At 39.6% G+C, this 23,047-nt stretch overlaps 1 protein-coding gene across 1 annotated transcript in view; it reads right to left on the reverse strand.

The window, feature by feature from the left end:
* ZCCHC4 (zinc finger CCHC-type containing 4) overlaps nucleotides 1-23,047 on the reverse strand; it is a 51,209-nt gene that overhangs the window by 19,732 nt on the left and 8,430 nt on the right. The window contains exons 4-6 of the mRNA XM_047856837.1: nucleotides 15,567-15,842; nucleotides 14,630-14,710; nucleotides 2,778-2,850 (exon numbers count right to left, since the gene is read on the reverse strand). Coding sequence (XP_047712793.1) covers nucleotides 2,778-2,850; nucleotides 14,630-14,710; nucleotides 15,567-15,842 — 430 coding nt within the window. The remainder of the gene's footprint in view (nucleotides 1-2,777; nucleotides 2,851-14,629; nucleotides 14,711-15,566; nucleotides 15,843-23,047) is intronic.

Here is a 23,047-nt window from a genome sequence, read left to right on the forward strand (position 1 = left end):
TACTCGGAGTCCTACGGCGATGGATGGTATGTCAGGAAGGTTAATCATTTTTCAAGTAGTGCCTGGCACTTCCTTAACCTGCCTACGTGAACAAGGACTTCAAGTACAGATGATGTTATTGAAAAACCTTCAAATTCCTTAGGCTTAAACGTAGGAAAGGAAAAGGAACAAGTAAGTGAAATCTAAGCTCTTAACCAAATTAAAAAACCAGTAAAGAGTGCATTTGTCTCCAATGGCGGGATGGCCCAAACCAGTCTAGTATGTTTGTTTCCAATGGTGGGACATCCCGTCGTGACTTGCTGAGGGTCCTGCTGTTGACCTATGGGAAACGCATGCTTGACACCACCAACGTTGACACAACTTAACTCTTCCCTACACCTTAATCATTACTAAAAAAAGTGCCTGGTACTTTAAATAACTTCCCTCTAGACATGCTTCAACCTCCTTGACCACTGAAGCATATGACACTTCCCATTACCTGAAAGACTGTATGATTTTCTCTGGGAAACAAGGAACACCTGCTTTTTAATCCTGTGGACTGTGAAGTGCTTACCTGCAGAGACAGAGACCTCTATCCCCGAAAGCTCCCTGCACACCTTTACAGGCGCCTGGTAGATGCTTAAATACTCAGTGATGGATTAGTAGATGGTAAATCTCTACTGAAAACCTTAGACTCAGGAAGCAGGCAGAAAAAGGGCAGACGGTAAAATCATCAAGACAATAGTTTTCTGTAGATCAATCTCTACAGTTGCAGTGCTATTTAGAGGCTGCTCCTAAAATATAGAGAGAGGAAAGCCTGAGCTAGACAATTGTTTTCTTCTGGGAAAGATAAAGTGGAGCTCGGTCTTGGCAGCTTATTCCAACCATTATTCTAGAAACTTTTAAGGTATTTCCATAAGCTTTCAATAAAAGTTCAAAGGAATTTCCTACAGAAAGGTGAATCACATGCTACTTTCTTAACATATAAGATACTGTTAGCCAACGGTTAGTGATTTCAATGTAACTTCACTCTTATCTTACCATTATTGTTCAAAATAGAATGCAAATCATGGTATAGTATTAAAAACAAATAAGCAAATGAACAAACCCGACCCACTACTGCGGTATCAAGCAGTAACACAGACTCAGTTATTACTTCGCCAACTCTGAACCCAGCCCTGACCACACTCCTGAGCTTGAGGCCCCCCAGTTTCAAGAAGCCATACTCAATACCCCTAAATCAACATTTCACCAGCTCCAGAAACTTGACATTTCCAAATCTCCCTTCCAAACTTCCCTACCCTCTGTTTTGAAGAATGAAATACAAATCCAGGCCGGACCACCATATCCTCTTGGACTTCTCCCCCAGTATACTTACCACCCAGTCTTCTGGTTTCCATCTGTGGAAGCCCACGGAATCCACCTCTCTCTTTTTCCCACTGCCACTGTCCTAGTTGAGAAGCCCATCATCGTCCACTGTCAAGTGAGTTTTCAATACCTCTCTCTCCTTCACACTCATCTAATCAGTTCTCAAATCCTGGAGATGATCGACCACATAACTGCTTTGGGAAACTCTGCAATATGTCTAGTTCTAACTGCTATTTATTTCAATACTTGGTTTTTATGGCTATCATAGCTAAAAAATATAGAACCCAATGCTGACTGAGTCTCGTCGAAGAAGTGCATCACCGGCTAGACTGAATCAGGAGACTCATTTTTCAATCCCAAACAACAATTTAGAATTTTCTTTCATTTCCTGGATGCGTAGTGTTTTAGTTTTGCTTGGTTTTTGTTCTATCATCAGTTAATATCTAAAAACATAATATATACGTATACATGGTTCAGAATTTCTGGAAAATTGATATACATACATATATGGATATGTGCTTCAAGTAGTCTTGATAATTTCAAACAGTGTGGCCAACTTCCTGTCAGGTGTCATTACTTGGTTGGGTATAGTTTTTATATTGTAATAAGACTAACAAAGAGCTCAAACTAGGAGTGCAAGTATCAGCTCTGCTATGTTGTTTATTCATAGTGACGTTACTAACATCATAGTACTGACAGATGCCATCTCCTGCTACACACGGACAGCCTCCCCCACTACCACCATCCCCCACCAGAGCGGTACATTTGCACAACTAATGAACCCACACTGACACACCATTCGTAGATTAGGGTTCACTCCTGACACAGTCTAATTTTTAAGAATTAGTTTAATAAAACCATAAACCCCCTTAATATTTATCAGGGAGGCAGACATCAAACAACTAACCACAGGATTATTTAATTATAGTATCCAAGTACAAAGGAGAACTTGACCTTGTCTGGGGGCCAGGGGAGGCTAGAGAAAGTGGCTTGGAAAAGAGCTCTGAAGGATAAGGTGAACTTAACAAGGCAGAATGAGCCCAGAAGGCTGAGGAAACACCGTGGGCAAAAGCCCCCGGGGCAGAGAAGCCGCGCCGAGATGAAAGTCAGACATCCTGAACACGAACACACACAGCAGAGCAGGGAACAAAGAGAGCCACTGGAGGGTGGCAGGGGTCAGCTCAGGCTGAGCCACGTGGGCCTTGGTAAGAAAGTGGGTCTTTATCTGAAAAGCAGCAAAAAGTCACAAAAGAACAAGAGTACAATCGCTTCTAGGGGCTCAACACACACTGGGTGGATGAAGAAAACTAAACACCAATAAATGGTGGGACAGCCACAGTCTGATCTTGAGGAACTCAAAGAAAATAAGAAAGGAGGTGCTCTCGAATTTGTTCTTCCACAGTAAGAAGGAGGACGGCAATAATTCTTACCTTTCCATCAAAGAAGTGATGGTTGAACATGTTATAACGGCAAAAGCTATCTTCCATATAAAACTGTGAATACCTGTAAAATGATTTATTACTGTAGTTATCTGTCCAGTTATGTATACAGTAAATACATACAAACTAAATTTTAAAACTAGCAAAGCATACCTTTAATAAAAGCAATTCCATCATTCCTTACTTTTCGAAGTAAAGAGTGCTTTCCCAAAGTCTCAGGGAGTCCATAGCAAGGAATAAATATCAAATTTAAGAATACTCACACATAAGATTCGCATGTTCCTTCAGACCACAGAATTATACAGAAACAATGAGATAACTGACCGATTATTATGCAATTTAAGCTTGAGATGGGTTGGCAATTAAGATACATCTCTCATAGTTAATAATTTGAAGAAAAACACTGAATAAGCATTTCTGCTCGGCAGCTGTTAATTATTTTTTTCTGTGGTTAACAAGGAAAATACCTAATACAAAGCATTTCTTGTGCACTGCGGATTAGCTCAATAAAATATACTTCTCGATATATAAGAAAAATAAGTATGTGCATTTCATATTTACTGAATTAGTGCCAGGAAAGAGAGATATTTATTTACTGATTGAACCATTTTATTCTGCTAACATACTACTTTAAAATGCAATCAGTAATGAATGAGAGTACCAGCTTTGGGTATTAACATTTTATAAATTTTTGCTAATTTACTAAAAATTCATAGCATAGGATGGTTAAATTTGCATTGATTTGATTTCTTACAAGACTGAGTTTTCTTTATTCCTTAATTGTATTTGTACTGTTTGTCTCTGCATCTTCCCCAGGTCTTGTTAGTTCTTGCTGAATTTTGAGTTTTTTGTATAATATAGAAACTTCTTTGTTACCGCAATAGGATTCTGAACTTCCAAAATTTTCCCATAAGCAATTCACATATGAACCACATTGTTTTTCTACAGGATTCATGACCTAGTGAAAAAAAATCAGGGACACATGCTCACTTCTTTCAAGTTGACACATGGTCAACTTTTGACCAAATTGTGATAGCGGCACTTTGCTTCTATTTTTTTTTTTTTTTTTTTAATGTTTGTTTATTTTTGAGACAGACAGAGGGGGTCGGGGAAGGGGCAAAGAGAGAGGGTGACAGAGGATCTGAAATGGGCTCTGCGCAGACAGCAGAGAGCCGGACGTAGGGCTCAAAGTCACGGACTGCGAGATCATGACCTGAGCTGAAGTCAGACGCTTAACCAACTGAGCCACCCAGGCACTCCACTTTGCTTCTACTTCTACTTCCGGTTCTTCATTACTGTCCGTAACTGATTCACCACCCATGGCGAGTGCTCAACCCAACGGACAGCCTTGCTTTATCCTCTCTATTACACGCGGTTAAAAGTACAGGCTCTAGAGTCAGATGGTCTGGTTTCGAACTCTGGGTCTCTCACTTACTACCTGTGTAACCTTAGTAAGTTATTTAACCTATCCGAGCCTCCGTTTCCTCATCTACAAAACGGAAGAAATAACAGTGTTTGCTTCATAGGACTTGGTAAGTATAAACAATGCACGTAAAGTGCTTAATCCAATGCATCTACATAGCACATAATGAAATGTAAGGCATTGCTGTTTTAATAAATATCTGCTATAAAGATTTATATCTTAATTCCCCTAATATTAGGGAGTTACGTTTACGTCCAACCAAAATTTCTCCTCTTATAATTTAAACCCACTTCTTCTTGTTCTCTGGAGAGAGAACAGCTGTTCATTTTGAGTACAATGTCCCTTAATATCATTTGAGATACTGTTAGTGCATCTGCTGATTTCATAAAACATAAATTTGCACTGAAGAAATAAGAGGTTTGAATAACTGAAAAGTATTTAAGCTATACACTGTAACCTGATGAACGTTCCAAAAACTGTGGGACAATGTCAGTTACCGTTAATAAACAAATGTCTCCCTATTTAAGTAAATTCCAAATAACCGGTAATATAGGTATCAGTTATTTTATATACAGGTATATCTCCATACTAGTACAACTGCAGATCAACTATAGTTTGCGGACTTTCTTCTCTCTTCCATAGCTTGTTAAGGGTGAGCAAAGGAAAATACAACCCCTTTTAAAATATATTTCTACCCCCCTCCACCTTTTTTTTATTGCTTCAAAAAGACACAACAGCCATTTTTAAAAAATTAAAAAAGAAAATTTTATTTACATAAAATTCAGCACAGCACACTTGTCCAAAACATTCTGGGAAGCAGTGGGCAGAGTCAGAGACAAAAAAAGCCAAAATTTCAGCTCTGAGTTTCCATCAGATACAAACAAGGGAGCGTAATTTTTCATATTCTAAATTATGAAAAATCACTGAACTTACCCTCTTAAAATGAAATTGGCCTCAAAGAATTATTCTCTCTATTGAATAAGGCAAACAAAACCAATCAGAAATGCATGCACTTGAAAACTGCAGAAGGACATTCATTTAATTTGGCCATTCATTCTCTTTAAATGAGAGTCAGTTACCAAGTGTAAAACATGCTCTATACACAGGAAATGTAATCAAGAGCTGAATAAAATTAGTCCATGAAATGAACCTAAGAAATTCATTTTTTTTTATATAACTTTATTTGGATGATAGTTTGCCAAATAGAGTTTCACATCTTTCATGCTAAAATTGGAGCATGTAAAAATCCATCTTAGCAAATGTTAACTTCATATCTTAGACCTCCTGAAGAGAATATTTATAGCATATATAACACTGGGGTTGAGGCAGTTCTCTGAAGCCTTAGACCTTTTGTAGGGCTGCAAGGAACCAAAGTCAAAGGGCCAAAAGTAATGACTCACTGCCACTCTGTATCACACGGGATTCTGTTCCTGCTTTAATTGTGGTCCCTGTGAGAAATCCAAACAGACTCCACATCCCATAATACCGGAAGTACAGGCAACAGATTCAGTTTATTCTGGCCACTAATGTGTTTCAGTAAAAGAGTTCTCCCTCAATACCCAATGTCAACCTTTTACAGGACTGACTCAGCATCAAAGAAGCTAAGCTAAGTAATACAGCACTTTCAACTTTTGTTTCCATCACACACACCCAGAAATGTATAGATACGAAAAGAAAAAAAAAATCAATATATTTGATAAGTTACCAAATAACTATCCACATCACCTACTCCGTCCAGGAGATTTCATACAGGCTTGAGAGAGGTAAAACTATAAGACACAGCTTAAATGAAGAGTTAAGAGTCCATGTAAATCTTTCAAATTAAAAGTCATTCAGCCAAGGTGAGAAGAGTTCTAGTGAACTGTTGTACAACAATGTGAAGGTATTTAACTTAATACCACTGAACTGTACACTTAAATAAGTAACTTGGTAAATTTTAACCTATGTGCATTTTAGCACAGTTTTGTTGTTTTTGGGGCTTTTTTGTTTTTGTTTTTTTTTTTAAAACTACATCAGGGTACCTGGCTGGCTCAGTCCATGGAACATGAGACTCCTGATCTTGGGGTTGAGAGTTCAAGCCCCACACTGGGAGTAGAGATTGCTTATAAATAAATAAATAAATAAATAAATAAATAAATAAATAAATAAAATCTAAAAAACCAAAAAGTAAATTAGGGCACTAGCAATGAATAATACAAAATGAAATTTAAAAAATGATTTAATTTACAATAGCAACAAAAAGAATAAAATATTTTAAATAAATTTAACAAAAAACATGCAAGACTTATACAGTGAAAAACTACAAAATATTTAAAGAAATTAAAAACAACCTAAATAAATGGAAAGAACTCTATGTTCATGGACTGGAAGACTTCATATTAAGATGGAACCCACACCAGCCAAAACAATCTTGAGAAAGAATACAGTTGGAAAACTCCCACTTTCCATTATCACAATTTACTACAAAGCAACTGTAATCAAGGCAGTGTGAAAGTAGCATAAACATAGATCAAACAAACAGAGTTGAGAGCCCAAAAATAAATGCATACATTTATGGTCCTCTGGTTTTCAATAAGGTACCAAGATAATTCAATGAGAAAAGAATAGTCAGTTCATAAATGTTGCTGAGGCAACTGGATATTCACATGCAAAAGAATAAAGTTGGACTCCTACCTCACACCATACATTACAAAAAACTCAAAATAGATCAAAGACCTAAATGTAAGAGTTAAAATCATAAAACTCTTAGAAGAAAACATTGTGTAAAGATTCGTGACCTTGAATTAGGCAATCGCTTCTTAGCTATGACACCTAAAACACAAGCAACCAAAGGAGAAAAATTGCACATAATCACTAATAAAAAGACAGCCCACAGAAAGGGAAAAAATACTTACAAATCATATATCTGATGAGGGTCTAGTATCCAGAATATATTAATTACTCTTTCAATTCAACAATAAAAAGACAGCCAATTAAAAATGGGTAAAGGATTGAATAGATATTTCTCCAAAAAGATAAACAAAAAGCCTGTAAGCACATGAAAAAATGTTCAAAATCATCAGCCATCAATAAAATACAAAACAAAGCCACAGTGAGATACCACATTAGAAAGACAGACAATCACAAGAGTTGACAAGAACATGGAGAAACTGGAACACTCACACATGGCTGCTGGGAATGTAAAATGGTAGTCACCTTGGAAAACATCTTAGCACTTCCTCAAGAAGTTAAATGTAGGGTCTCCACATGACCCAGCAATTCCACTCCTAAGATAAATGCCTGTTATGGGCTGAACTGTAACCCGTCAACATTCATCTGTTGAACCCCTCACCCTCAGCACCTTGGAATGTGACTGTATTTGGAGACAGAGCTTTTAAAAAGGTGATTAAGCTGCTAGGAATTTACCCAAGAGATACAGGAGTACTGATGTATGGGGGCACTTGTACCCCAATGTTTATAGCAGCACTCTCAACAATAGCCAAATTATGGAAAGAGCCTAAATGTCCATCAACTGATGAATGGATAAAGAAATTGTGGTTTATATACACAATGGAGTACTACGTGCCAATGAGAAAGAATGAAATATGGCCCTTTGTAGCAACGTGGATGGAACTGGAGAGTGTTATGCTAAGTGAAATAAGCCATACAGAGAAAGACAGATACCGTATGTTTTCACTCTTATGTGGCTCCTGAGAAACTTAACAGAAACCCATGGGGGAGGGGAAGGAAAAAAAAAAAAAAAAGAGGTTAGAGTGGGAGAGAGCCAAAGCATAAGAGACTCTTAAAAACTGAGAACAAACTGAGGGTTGATGGGGGGTGGGAGGGAGGGGAGGGTGGGTGATGGGTATTGAAGAGGGCATCTTGGATGAGCACTGGGTGTTGTATGGAAACCAATTTGACAATAAATTTCATATATTAAAAAAATTAATTAATTAATTAAAAAAATAAAAAGGTGATTACGCTAAAATGAGATCATTAAGGCAAGTCCATGATGCAAGATGACTGGTGTCCTTATAAAAGAGGAATGTGGACATACAAAGAGAAACTGGGGCTATGCTAAGTGAAATATAAGTCAGTCAGGGAAAAACAAATACTATATGATTTCATTCATATGTGGAATTTACAAAACAAAGTAGATGAACATATGAGAAGGACAAAAAAAGGAGAGAGAGGGAAGCAAACCATAAGAGACTTTTAACTAAAGATTAGAACAAACTGAGGGTTGCTAGAGAGGAGGTGGGAGGGTGGTTAAATGGGTGATGGGCATTGAGGAGAGCACTTGTGATAAGCACTGAGTATTGTATGTAAGTAATGAATCACTAAATGTTATTCCTGAAGCCAATATCATACTACATGTTAACTTACTAGAATTTACATGAAAATTTGAAAAAGAGAGAGAGAGAGAGAGAGAGAGAGAGAGAGAGAGAGACACTAGGGCCATACACACAAAAAGGAAAGACTACGTGAGAACACCGTGAGAAGATGGCCGACTACAACCAAAGGAGAGAGGCCTCAGAAGAAACCAAATCTAATAAAGACACTCTCTTCAGCAAGTGGTGCTGGGAAAACTGGACAGCAACATGCAAAAGAATGAACCTGGACCACTTTCTTACACCATACACAAAATAAACTCAAAATGGATGAAAGACCTCAATGTAAGACAGAAAGCCATCAAAATCTTTGAGGAGAAAGCAAGCAAAAACCTCTTTGATCTTGGTTGCAGCAACTTACTCAACACATCTCCGGAGGCAAGGGAAACAAAAGCAAAAATGAACTATTGGGACCTCATCAAAATAAAAAGCTTCTGCACAGCAAAGGAAACAATCAGCAAAACTAAAAGGCAACCTACAGAATGGGAGAAGATATTTGCAAATGACATATCAGAAAAAGGGTTAGTATCCAAAATCTATAAAGAACTTCTCAAACTCAACACCCAAAAAACAAATAATCCAGTGAAGAAATGGGCAAAAGACATGAATAGACACTTCTCCAAAGAAGACATCTAGGTGGCCAACCGGCACATGAAAAAATGCTCAACATCACTCATCAACAGGGAAATGCAAATCAAAACCACAATGAGATACCACCTCACACCTGTCAGAATGGCTAACATTAACAGCTCAGGCCACAACAGATGCTGGCGAGGATGCAGAGAAAGAGGATCTCTTTTGCAACGTTGGTGGGAATGCAAGCTGGTGCAGCCATGCTGGAAAACAGTATGGAGGTTCCTCAAAAAATTCAAAATAGAACTACCCTATGACCCAGTAATTGCACTACTAGGTATTTATGCAAGGGATACAGGTGTGCTGTTTCGAAGGGGCACATGCATCCCAATGTTTATAGCAGGACTATCAATAATAGCCAAAGTATGGAAAGAGCCCAAATGTCCATTGACGGATGAATGGATAAAAAAGATGTGGTGTATATATATTCAATGGAGTTTTACTCAGCAATCAAAAAGAATGAAATCTTGCCATTTGCGACTACATGGATGGAACTGGAGGGTATTATGCTAAGCAAAATTAGTCAGAGAAAGACAAATATCATATGACTTCACTCACAGAAGTACTTTAAGACACAGAACAGATGAACACAAGGGAAGGGAAGCAAAAATAATATAAGAACAGAGAGGGGGACAAGACAAAAGAGACTCTTAAATATAGAGAACAAACTGAGGGTTACTGGATGGGTTATGGGAGGGGGGATAGGCTAAATGGGTAAGGGGCACTAAGGAATCCACTCCTGAAATCACTGTTGCACTATATGCTAAATAACTTGGATGTAAATTTAAAAAAATAATAATAAAATAAAATAAAATAAAAACAAAAAAGAAGAAACCAAATCTACTGACACCTTGATCTTGAACTTCTAGCCTCCGGAACTGAGACAATAAATTACTATTGTTTAAGCCATCCAATCTATGGTTACTCTGGTATTGCAGCCCTAGCAAATTAACACAATACCCAAGAGACAATAAAACCTATGTTCACACAAAAACTGTACACAAATGTTCACAGCTGCAATATTCCAATAGCCAAAGAATGGAAGTAGCACGCGTCCATCAACTGATGACTGTTACATGCTGTAACACGGAGGAGCCTTGAAAATACTAAGCTAAATGAAAGACGCTAGATACTAAGGACCATATGTCGTATGATCCCATTTTTATGAAATATCCAGAACAGGCAAATCTTCAGAGACAGAAAACAGATTAGTGGTGGCTAAGGGCTGAGGGAAGGAGAGAAAAGAGATCACTTATTGGGACCACGATAATGGAGAGACAGCTCCATCAGAAGTGATGGAAATGGGGCGTCTGGGTGGCTCAGTCAGTTGGATGTCCAACTCTTGATTTTGGCTCAGGTCATGATCTCACGGTTTGTGGGTTCGAGCCCCACATCGGGCTCCATGCTGACAGAGTGGAGCCTGATTCCCTCTCTCCCTCTCTCTCTACCCCTCCCCTCCTCACATGTGCGTGCTCTCTCCCAAAATAAATAAATAAACTTAAAAAAAAAGTGATGGAAATGTTATTAACGATGAGCATTTAGCACAATTTGAGGCTGAAGTTTAGTGCAACACTGTATCCTAGATCAGTCAGTCTTAACAGTTTGCCTGCTGTATTTGTAGTCACCATTTTCCTCTGGACTGTTTGAGCAAAAAGAGGTAACTAACTCCTTCATCTCCTTTCGCACTTATTTGGAAGTTTTAGTTACAGTGTTTAACTGGCATGGATGGATAAAGTTGGAGTTTTATTTCTAAGAAAACTTCACAAGCTGACTTCCACTTAATCCATTACCTCTATCTTACTGAAATGTATAGTCAAATTAGCTGAAGGAAAGATTCGTAGGACTACGTTGCCAAAGCACTTCATGGAAACTAACTTACTGTTTCACGTTGATCTGCATATTTCTGTGTTTCGTCATGACAGTGCTTGCATGCTATCTGGTGTACTGAGCACACACACAAAAAAATTTCCATTTTAAACAAACGACAACAAAAAAAAAAGGTGATGGAAGTGTTTTGGAATTAGGTGGTGGTGACAGTTGCACAACCTTGTGAATAATACTAAAACCCTGCTTTTCCTACGTGAAATATGCCTGAGTTTAAAAAAAGAAAATATGACTGATATATAGTGGGGAAAAAAGATTATGATTCTCTCTTTTCAAAATTTTTATATGCATAAAAAAGGCCTAAAAAGCCAAAATCCAGAATGTTTTGGGTGATGGAACTAAAGATCTTGTCTCTTTAAAGAGCTAAAATAGGAGCGCCTGGATGGCTCAGTTGGTTAAGGTCTGACTCTTGATTTCGGCTCAGCTCACGATCTCAGTCATGAGATGGAGCCCTGTGTTGAGCTCCTGGCCGGGAGTGGAACCTGCTTAAGATTCTCTCTCTCTCCCTCTCCTCTTCCCCTGCTCACACACACACTCTCTCTCTGTCAAAAAAATAAAAATAGAAAGATTTGTTAAAAGTAAACCAGAGATTCTTGGAATTTGAGCAAATCACAATGAATCACTGATTTTTTTCTAGTTTGTGCACAAGACAGTCCACCACAACTGGCTTGGAAAAAGCTTGACTTGAATGAATCAGAACACAAAGAACCATGACTGTACCAAAGAAAGACAACACTGTACCATTTTCATGGAGGTAAAAGTCCCAAAGGCAGGGACATGAGCACTATTGCCTACTGATATACATGATGTTAGATAATTCAGCTGTGGACATGTGATTTTTGTCATCTCTCACGTACCTATGGTAAGAGAGGGTTTCCTTTGGTGAACCCACTCCATGTGGTTGGTCAGGGTTGCCGGGCCACCCTACCTGGCAGGCCACCGAGATGGTTCTGGAACGGGCAGATGGCCCCAGCCCAGCCAGCCCTTCCCCCATTGGGGCTCTCAGGAAAGAGTGCCTCTGGCCACTGGACAGTGAAGCTAAGACTACAGGGGCTCAAAGCTGCTGCTGTCAAAGTGTGTGATGTATACTGTCTGGAGAATAAAGCCAATCCGGAGAAAGACAGAATGAGAGGTGCAGAGAGAGAGACGGAGCCCGAACGACACAGGGCAGTGCCCAGGACCTCGCCTGGACTGAGGCCTGCTGTATCACAGGCTCCGGTAACATGAGCCAACACGTTCTCTTTGACATAAAGAGACTTCCAGGGCTCCAATATAAGGTGCCCGACTAACGAGTGCCTTCTTGTAAACACGTGAGGGGCCTGCAAACCCGCTGCCGACGAACCTTTGTGGACCAGGCACGGGGACAGATGGAGAAAGGGAGATGGAAGGATGACAAGAGAGAAACGGGCTACATAACAAAGGCTCATATACAAGTTCAAAAGCAAAGTTATTTTCAGAGGGTAACTTAACTTTTGGAGCCAGACTAACTGGGTTTGAGTCCTGACTTGGCCACTTACAACCACAAGGTCAAGCCTGTTCACCTCTTTGTGCCTCAACTTTCTCACCTGGCAAATGAGGATGAGGACAGCACCGACCTCACCGGGGAGGTGAATGTGAAGACGGAGTGAGTTAGAGCAGGGTTTGACACAGGACAGGCACTCAACGCAAGCACCAGTTATTGTGAATACTGTTATCGAAAGAACCCAAAGTTACACTTCTACCTTCAAAATAACATGTTTACAATAACTTAACAATCATTCCTTAGGAAAGGAATGTGGTGTTTTAAAAGAGAATCTGCTCTATCGATACAATGGAATGTTAACAGAGCCTTACAAGGAACAAAGTACCATGAGGTGCCATGACCTGGATAAGCCTTGACAACATTACACCAAGTGAAAGAAGCCACATACTCAGGCCACACATTGTATGATTCCATTTATGGAAAACATACAGAAGAGACAAATCCACGGAGACAGAAAGCAGATCGCTGACCGCCAGGGGAAGTGAGTCGGTTTCTTTTCAGCGTGACAGAAATGTTCTGGAATTAGATAGTGGTGATTACTGCAAAACATAATGAATACACCCCAAACCACAGGCATATACGCCTTAACTTGGTGAGTTTTAAGTGAATTATATCTCAATTTAAGAAAAAGAAATTGAATTTCTCTTTTAAAAGTCTGTATTATCACCTATGGAATTACATCTTGCCAAGCCACACTCATGTTAAGCAGAAATCGCCAACTGTGCTAGTCCTGTTAATACGGAATGAGAGGTTACAGAAACTGTGGCTTATTTCTGAGAAATGTAGCTGCCTCTATTAGACCACCTAAAGTTGACCTGGAAATCTTAAAAATAGTAATAATAAATGATAAAAGCTGGACTTCTTGTTGTAACTTTTTACACTTTAAAAATCTGTTGGCCTTGTCTTTAGCGAGAGAAAGCACATGAAATTTCACAGATTCTCTCTGACAAATACTGGAATATTAGCCAAACAGACTCTATCAGATTAAATAAAAAGAAACACAGTGCCTGCTCCCTTTGACATAGTCAAGAACAAGTAAAAGATACTAAGAACACAGTGTTTTATAGCATCACCCTGATCTTGGGGAATCCAAGTAATTACAGCAAGTAAGGAAGGGCAGTCCAAGTTTACAGAATCACAGAGACTGTGAATGGACACATGTGCTTCTAAATCACCACCTGAGGGGAGGTACGACCCGCGGTCCTCTGTCAGTCTCATCTCCGCTTGTCCCAACACATCAGACGCCATTCAATTCTGGCCTTCTCCCACAGACTTTGCCTGTTTGTTAATCCTCTGCTTTAACACCTGTCTCTTCCCTAGCTCTCCCTTGACTTCAGGCTATTTCCAGTGAAAGACAACAGGCACATCGTCTGGGAAGATCTTTTAAAATAAGTATCTTATCACATTTCCAACATGATGAAACAAAATCCTGAAGGAAGTTCACAATGATCTTTGAAAAATAAGTGTATGAGAAGAAATTTCACTCAGTAAGAATTTATCTCTAAATTATAAGCCCAAGACAATGAGACACATTCGTTGAAAGAATTTAGGAAGCACATCAGCAAGAAGGAATCCACTGCCTTCGTGTTTGAAATACGGAAGATTACAAGTGGATTTATATGACTAAAAAGGCGGCTTCTAACCAATTACTACTTCTGAATGTTAAAGGAATGCAACCAGTAACAAACGATAAGAGGAAAACATTAACAAGGAATAGGAGACAACTGGGTGCCCGGGTGGCCCAGTCAGTTAAGCGTCTGATTTTCAGGTCATGATCTCGCGGTTAGTGAGTTCAAGCCCCGGGTCGAGCTCTGTGCTGACAGCTCAGAGCCTGGAGCCTGCTTCAGATTCTGTGTCTCCCTCTCTCTCTGCCCCTCCCCTACTTGGGCTCTCTCTCTCTCAAAAATAAATAAACATTAAAGAAGGAAGGAAGGAAGGAACGAAGGAAGAAAGAAAAAAAGAAAGAAAGGCGACAATGAACGAGAATAAATACCATACTTTGTAAACCTACCGAAAATCAATATCCAATAAAAGGCTTTTAATGTTAGACTTCTCGTCACCTGATGCTTTCAACCTGATCAGCTCATGCAACCTAAAACAATTAATGAAAGCAAATTTAATAAGGAATTAAAAATGCCATAGATAATAAGCAAATAAACCAAAAAAAAACCAAAAAACAAAAAACAAAAAAACAACAGAAAACAAATAAAAACCCACCAATGTTCTCCTGGTATTTCTAATATTTCAATGAAACAACTGAAGTGAATTTGGCAAATATAACTGTTTCAGTTTTCAAGTATTTTTTAAAAGGTAGATCCTATTTGAAAAAGAGAAGTCTAAAATTATAAACAAGTCAAGAATCAAACCAGAAGGAACCTTCCATCATATAACAGAAATCTATAAAGGTTTCTCTCAAGGAGCACCTGGGTGGCTCAGTCGGTTAAGCGTCCGACTTCGGCTCAGGTCACGATCTCAACGATTCATGGGTTCAAGCCCCGCATCAGGCTCTGGGCTGACAGCTCAGAGCCTGGAGCTTGTTTCAGATTCTGCGTCTCCCTCTCTCTGCCCCTCCTCTGCTCATACTCTTTCTCTCTCCCTCCCTCTCTCTCTTTCTCTCAAAAATAAACAAACATAAAAAAAAAAAAAAAGATTTCTCTCAAATGACATATACAAACTCCTTAGGAGAAGGACCATGCTTTCTACTTCCTTTGTATATTTAAAGCTGCGTGCGATGTCTCGGAACATAGTACACAGCTGCTTGATAATTCCGTGTCACAGTTTCAACAGTGGGGATAGAAGTTTAAAAAAAAAAAAAAATCATTGGGAGGGGGGAGGGGCTACATGGGTCAGGGGCATTAAGGAATCTACTCCTGAAATCACTGTTGCGCTAGATGCTAGCTAACTTGGATGTAAATCAAAAAATAAGTAAATAAGATCACGTGACCTACCTTGGTGTGCCAACGCACAGTACTCTCGTGAGCCCAAGGGCAGGAAGCAGGTCTACCAGGAAGTGGCAGGTACGCTCGGCAAACAAGTACTGGGCGTTTGTCTTCTTGTTCTCCAGTGGACGGAGAAGCTGGGTGGGCCTGCCGAGCTGGCCGGCAGAGATGTTGCCCACCACCCAGTGCTCACGGTGCTTCTCCCAGTCGTCCGGCAACAGCAACTGCTGGCATCTTTGACAAAACCTCCTCTCAGCCAAGGGCAACTCAATAAACTTCAAGTACCTTCAGGACATAACAAAACACAAAGCGATACGTTGGAAGTCTGCTGTTTTAAAGACACTTTCTCTTGGCTATTTTTAGTATGCAAAAAGTATTTTTTTTTTTAAATTTTTTAAATGTGTATTTATTTCTGAGAAAGAGAGAGAGCGAGCAGGGGAAGGGCAGAGAGAGAGAGAGACAGAGAGAGAGAATCCCAAGCAGGCTCTGCACTGTCAGCACAAAGCCTGACGTGGGGCTCGAACTCACAAACCATGAGATCATGACCTGAGCCAAAGTCAGATGCTCAACCATCTGAGCCACCCAGGGCCCCCGCAAAAAGCATTATTACTTCCTGAAGAGTACTGTGTAAAGAGGCAAAGGAAAGAAAAATCTGTGGAATGCTGGCTAGGATTTATGTCTGGCTGCATACCCACGAAGTAGAAAAGAATCAGCAGTTTTGTAAGAATTGAGATGCTCCAATTCAGTCACTGAACGAAGATCAATATCCACTTAAAATGTGAATATAATATATTACTCAAACAACGTAGTAGTAATGGAGACTACTATTACGCTTAAATTTATTGACAAATCCATGTGTTCCAACGCTGAAGTGTTAAGTAGTCTGGCTCGGTATGACAGTCATTTTAAAATGAGAAATTAAGATCGTTCTTCAATTTTTTATGGCATAGTTAGCGGGAAAAATTACCTCCTAAAAGAAAAAAATGTTCCCACAAAGTTCCTCTATTCTTAGCAGTACTGATGGAAGCAGCTCTGCAAAAGCTCATCCCCAAAATAGCAAGACAATACCCAGAGCCTTAAAAAACTGTACCAATGGCCCATTTGGTCTCCTTCAAATCATCCTCCTATCTGATTGCAAAGTTACTGCTTTGATTTTTTTCTTTCATTTTATTAGAGATAATTAAAGAGAGAAAACAATCACTGTATGTTTTAAACACTGCTGTTGGATAGCCACTAGCAGCTATGAAATCAGAGTAGGGACACAAAAGAAAACCAAATAATGCTATTGAGGCCTATGGCGGGTCAGAAATGTCTGAATCTAAGCATGTCATATAGTCCACTAAAGGGTTCTTATCGTTGAGCGGAGCCATACAGTTTCAACTGAACTGAACTCCGGGACTGCACTGGAAAAACTGTGAACTTCACACAGAATCAAAGTGGGTTTTAAAACTTTTTATATCTAAGCACAGTTTCACTTCAAAGCACCCACGGCAGTGACAAATCGATGCTCTGAATGGCTACAGCAAGAAATAGGCTTATCGTGCCAGTAATTTAAATGTTTCTATTTCCATGATAACTGTGCTTTTGACAGCTTTATCTATGACTGGGAAGAAAAGGGAAAGCGATATTAGAGGAAACTTTTATAGTAATTCAAAGTAAGACTGTCGGTAGAGGAAAGGGACATGAAATGCCGTAGAAAGAATCAGTACATTCTCCAGCAAGAGCAACACTGAATTCACTACTATTTTCTTTCATTGTTAAATGCGGAGGGTTGAAGACTTTCGCGTGCAGCCATGATAGAGTAACGGAAACCAGACTGACCACCTTGGCCCTCAAAAAATCTTTTAAACAGGGGCGCCTAGGGGGCTCAGTCGGTTAAGCGGCCGACTTCAGCTCAGGTCATGATCTCGAGGTCCGTGAGTTCGAGCCCCGCATCGGGCTCTGTGCTGACCGCTCAGAGCCTGGAGCCTGTTTCAGATTCTGTGTCTCCCTCTCTCTGACCCTCCCCCATTCATGCTCTGCCTCTCTCTGTCTCAAAAATAAATAAAAACAGTAAAAAAAAAAAATTTTTTTTTTAATCTTTTAAACAGACAAAATAACATGAAACTGCGGCTTTAACATAATGGACAACTGGCAGCCGAAATGGGGAATGGTGAGAGAAGGGAAGGGTTGAGGGGGAGGACAGCTGCCAGTTTGCCGCCTGTGCAGAGCTGGCAACAGAGGACAGAAAGCCCAAACAGCGCTCAGGGAATGGATGAGCAGAGCTGGGAACTCGTGGAGGCCAGGGCGGCTAGAATTCACAGGGCAGAGCACTAGTGAATGCACATGTGGAGCATCCCAGCCAGAAAGCAGGACGCGGAGAGAGAGGGAGCTCCACGGTTTGCTACGACTCCCCTCGAGTCCGTAGCTGAGTACTGATCGGCACACGCAGGCGAAGGAAGCATCCAGAGCGCGGGAGAGAACCACTGGAAAGGAACAGGTGGAATAATCGCCAGATACGCAACAGGACACGGGGTCGGTGTCTACCAAGCAGCCCGAGGGAGAAACCTCCTAAAACCCAAGCATCAGGTGCGGTCCTGAGAAGGGGACTGCTTCAGGAGCGGGGAGAAATCAGCCCTACCCCACAGATGCTCTAGTCCTGCCCAAAAGCTTCGAAAGCAAGGAACGACAAACCTCTTCTGTACAGGATCAGGTAATAAATATTGAGCTTGGCAGGCCATCTGGTTTCTCTGTCACATCTATGCTGTGATTGTAGCACAAAAGGAACTACAAACCCAATGTGTAAATGGACAGGCATGACTAGAGGCGGTCTGCACGCTGGGGTATGCCAAATCCTGCTGGAGAGCACCAAACTATAGCCAAGTAACAACTGTGTTCCAGAACAAAGCTCAAAAATATGTAAAGGAATAAGAAATATCCAGTATACAAGGTAAAATTGATACTTCCAGCACTGAATCAAATACCAACAGGTATGTAAAGAAACAGGAAAACATGACCCACGACGAGGGGGAAAAACAACAAGAGCAACAACAATCAAATCAAACTGACTCAGAAATGACACAGATGATCAGAGAGAAATTAAAGCCATTTACTGTAACTATATACCATATGTTCAAGTGGTTTAAAAAAAAAAAAAGAATGAGCTTGTTAGGTAAAAACATAGAAAATATTAAAAAGACCCAAATTGAACCTTTAAAGTTGTTTTTTTTTTAATTGTCTGAGTGGAAAAATAGCCTAGATGGGAGTAACAGAAATTTAGACATGACAGAGGAAAGATCCATATACATGAAGGCACAGTCTTAGAAATTACCCAAAATGAAACCCCAAGGGACAAAAATACATCCAAATGGGCCCCCAAGTGGGGTTGGGGAGATGGAAACATTTTTGAAAAAATTATGGCTGCAATTTTCCAAAAATTACATCAAAAGACTCAAGAAGCTCAGAGAACTTCAAGCACAAGAAACACGAAGAAAACTACAAGGTGCATCATACAGAGTAAAATTACTCAAAATCAGTGAAAAAGAGAACATCTTAAAACCAGAAGAAAAAAAGACACTGTAGAGAGGAACAAAGATTAAGAATGATATCAGATTTCTCACTGGGAACAATGTAAGAAAGAAGACAGTGCAGCAATACCAATTCTACATAAATTCTTCCAGTACCCTGAAGAGGAATGTACAGTTCCCACTTCAATCATTAGGCCAGGATGACCCCAACACCAAACCAGAAAAAAATAATCGTAAGAAAACTAAAGACCAATAAACCTCATAAACACAAACTCAAAAGTTATTAATGGAATTTTAGCAAATCAAAACCACAGTATATAAACAAGGTAATAGATCATGACCAAGTGTAGGTTAGCCCAGGAATGCAAGGCTGCTTTAATGTTTAATGTTGCAATCAGTGCAACTCACCGAATTAACAACCTTTTACAAAATGATCATCTCATTAAATGCAGGAAAAAAGCACTTGACAAAATCAAACACTCATTCATGAGAAAGATTCACAGAAAACTAGGAACAGAAGGAAACTTCCACAACCTGCTAAGGGGCATCTGAGAAAAACCTATACTGGTAAAAGACTGAATACATTCCTCCCAAGATTGGGACACAAGCAAAAGATGTCTACGCTTACCATTTCTAGTCAACACTCACTAGGGATTCTAGCCACTTTGATAAGACAAGAAAAAGAAATAAAAGGCACGGATCGGAAAGGAAACATAAAAATTTTTTTCACAGACAACATGATTGTATATGTAGAAAGCTCTGAGGAAATATTTTTAAAAGTTGCTAAACCTAGTAAGCTCATCAAGATTACACGATAAAAGACTAATACACAAAATCAATTGTACTGTTTACAGACTGGTTACTTTGCATATGATCAATCTTAAAGTCACACCAAGTGAATAACCAGGCATTATCTATCTTTTGATGTAATTCAAAAGGGAATATGCCCCACTACTTACAAAAGAGTTTTGTCCCCTGAAACTGAACTTGAGTCTGATGATACCTCTATAAGAAATACAGGGATAGAATAAATGTTAAACAACATTACAGGATGCAAGCAACCAAATCCAGAATGTGAGGAATTCTATGGGACAAATTACTCTGTTTTTTTCAACAAACAAGTGATTAAAGATATCCACCAACTACAGTGCATAAACCCTGTTTGGATCCTGTTTGAAGAATCGATTATAAAACAGTATTTATGGCTAATAGTATTTATGGGCTAATCAGAGAAATGTGAATACTAACTGCATGTTACGTTAAGGAACTGTTCATAGTTTAGGCATTTTAATAGTATTGTGATTATGGTTTTTTTAAAGGCTTTATTTCTTGAGGTGCATATATTTATGGATAAAATATGTAATATCTACACTGGAGGTCACAGTAGAAGGTACATGTGAAATAAAATTAACTACATATTAAGGACAAATGAAGCTGGGTGTGGGTGTAGGAGACTCTTTATACTGTTCTCTCTTTTATATATGCCTGAAATGTCCCACGGTAAAAGGTTTTAAAAAGTGCTTTAAAGAAAAGGCAAGAATTAAACTCAAAGAAAACAAAGATGACTCCAAAAAATACTAAACCAAAAATGGATTATAATCAGCCCTACATCATGTGAGATTTGGTTTTTCATTTGTTGATAATGGGAATATATGCTGGGAAATTTCTCAGAACTGAAGAACAGGAGTTTCCAGTTTGAAAGGATTTACCTAATACCCAGCAAAATAAAATGTAACAGACTCACATCAAGATAGATAGTCATGAAATGTCATACCCCTAGGAATAAAAAGATTCAAAAAAAAAGAAAAAATGACAGAGGGATCAAACAGTCACAGATCATTTATGAGATCAGGAATGAACTTCTTGAACTTGAACTTCTCAGCAGCTAAAATGAAGACAAAGTAAATGGAACATTGCCTTCCCAAATCCGAGGGAAAAATATTTCCAACATAGAATTCCATCATCTGCAAAGGTATCAGTCAAGTATCGGCACAGATAAAGGTATTTCCAGAAACATAAGATTTCAAAATTGTTGGATAGTAAAAATCAGGTTGGCCTCAGATTTCTACAGCACCACATTTAACTCTAGATCAGTGTTCCTCACAAAGTGGCCACGAACTGGTGCTGGCAGTCAACTGTTACCAGTTCCCGATGACACAAAGACAGACATCAAGAGTATGTATTTAGAATTTTTATACCAGTTAGAGCACTTTCATGTCTGTTCAAATTAACAATAAAAAATGTGGGCTTGTATTTTGTATGTCTTCTCTTTTCTTCATTTGACTTTCATTTTACTTTACTTTATCTTTACCAGGTTTACAAAAGTATCTGACCCCAATGGGTAGGAAATGAAAACAAGAACATAAAAAAGCCAACAGACAAAAGACCGATCCTTTAACACAGATCATTTAAGAAGTCCTGCTCTGAAGGACATGATGCAATCCTGCAATTGTTCCAAGGAAAACATGTAATCTGAATAATTTTATAGTTGGGTCAGTGCCACTCAAGAATAAAGCAGGTGGGCACCTGGGTGGCTCAGTCGGTTAAGTGTCCATCTTCGGCTCAGGTCACGATCTCAACAGTTCATGGGTTCAAGCCCCGCGTCAGGCTCTGTGCTGACAGCTCAGAGCCTGGAGCCTCCTTCAGATTCTGCGTCTCCCTCTCTCTCTGCCCCTCTCCTGCACATGCTCTCTCTCTCTCTCTCTCAAAAATAAATAAACATTAAAAAAAAAAGAAACAAACATAAAAAAGTACCTGAGAAAAACTACCTTAAAAAAAAAAAGAATAGGGGCGCCTGGGTGGCGCAGTCGGTTAAGCGTCCGACTTCAGCCAGGTCACGATCTCGCGGTCCGTGAGTTCGAGCCCCGCGTCAGGCTCTGGGTTGATGGCTCAGAGCCTGGAGCCTGTTTCCGATTCTGTGACTCCCTCTCTCTCTGCCCCTCCCCCGTTCATGCTCTGTCTCTCTCTGTCCCAAAAATAAATAAACGTTGAAAAAAAAAAATTTAAAAAAAAAAAAAAAAAAAGAATAAAGGACTTCGTAGAACTCAGGTTATGTAGTCATATAATCTAAGTCCTTGCTGAAGAAACTGCAGGACTGCTAGATGCCAGGTAGAAAGGGAAACCATTCCAGGCTGGAGCATTTCTTAAAGCCCTAGGACAGATTTCTCTAAGATCTAAAAGACTGTGTTACATCTGAATGTTCTGAAAGGATTCAGACAACTGGCAAAGGGTTTGCGATTGGAGCAGTGATAAGCACATAAATAAGCAAATAGCAGCTACAACAGTAAAAAAATCCAAGACTATTCTTAACTCCAAAGAAAACAAAAAGCTTATATGGTTCAGCTTTTCACTTTGGTTTCTTATATGGTTCAGCTATGAGCAGCACTGACACGGTTATAATAATGCAAACACTAAAATATGAATCTAACCCAAAAATTATGATGTAACCATATACAAATGGGGTAGTGAAAAGGTACAGATTCTGAGGTGGGGGGCGGTAGAGGTGAAGGGGAGAGGGCAGGAGAGGAGAGGAAGAAAGGTGAACCCTCCTCTTCCACAGGAAACAGATAATTCCAAAACCTGACAAATCAGGAAGTGGCAATGCGAGCATGTTTTGTATTTCACAGACAGGAAGGCAAACTCTAAAATAATTAGCCAGAATGGCTGACTGTAGTTGCTGCTGGGGAGGAGAAACCTAAGGGTGGAAACAGGAGCGTTATTCTTTGTGAAACCTCACAGAACTGTTTGATTCCATTGCCATGTAAAGATTTTGGTTTGACTGAAATTTAACTCATACATACAACCACTCTTCTAAAGTGTACAATTCAGCAGTTTTTAGAGTGTTCATGAAGTTGGGCGACTATCACCACAATCTAATTCCAGACCATCGTCATCACCTCAAAAAGAAACCTTGAGGGGCGCCTGGGTGGCGCAGTCGGTTAAGCGTCCGACTTCAGCCAGGTCACGATCTCGCGGTCCGTGAGT

The sequence above is a fragment of the Prionailurus viverrinus genome, chromosome B1, assembly GCF_022837055.1.
Source record: "Prionailurus viverrinus isolate Anna chromosome B1, UM_Priviv_1.0, whole genome shotgun sequence".
In the NCBI taxonomy this organism is placed as follows: domain Eukaryota; kingdom Metazoa; phylum Chordata; class Mammalia; order Carnivora; family Felidae; genus Prionailurus; species Prionailurus viverrinus.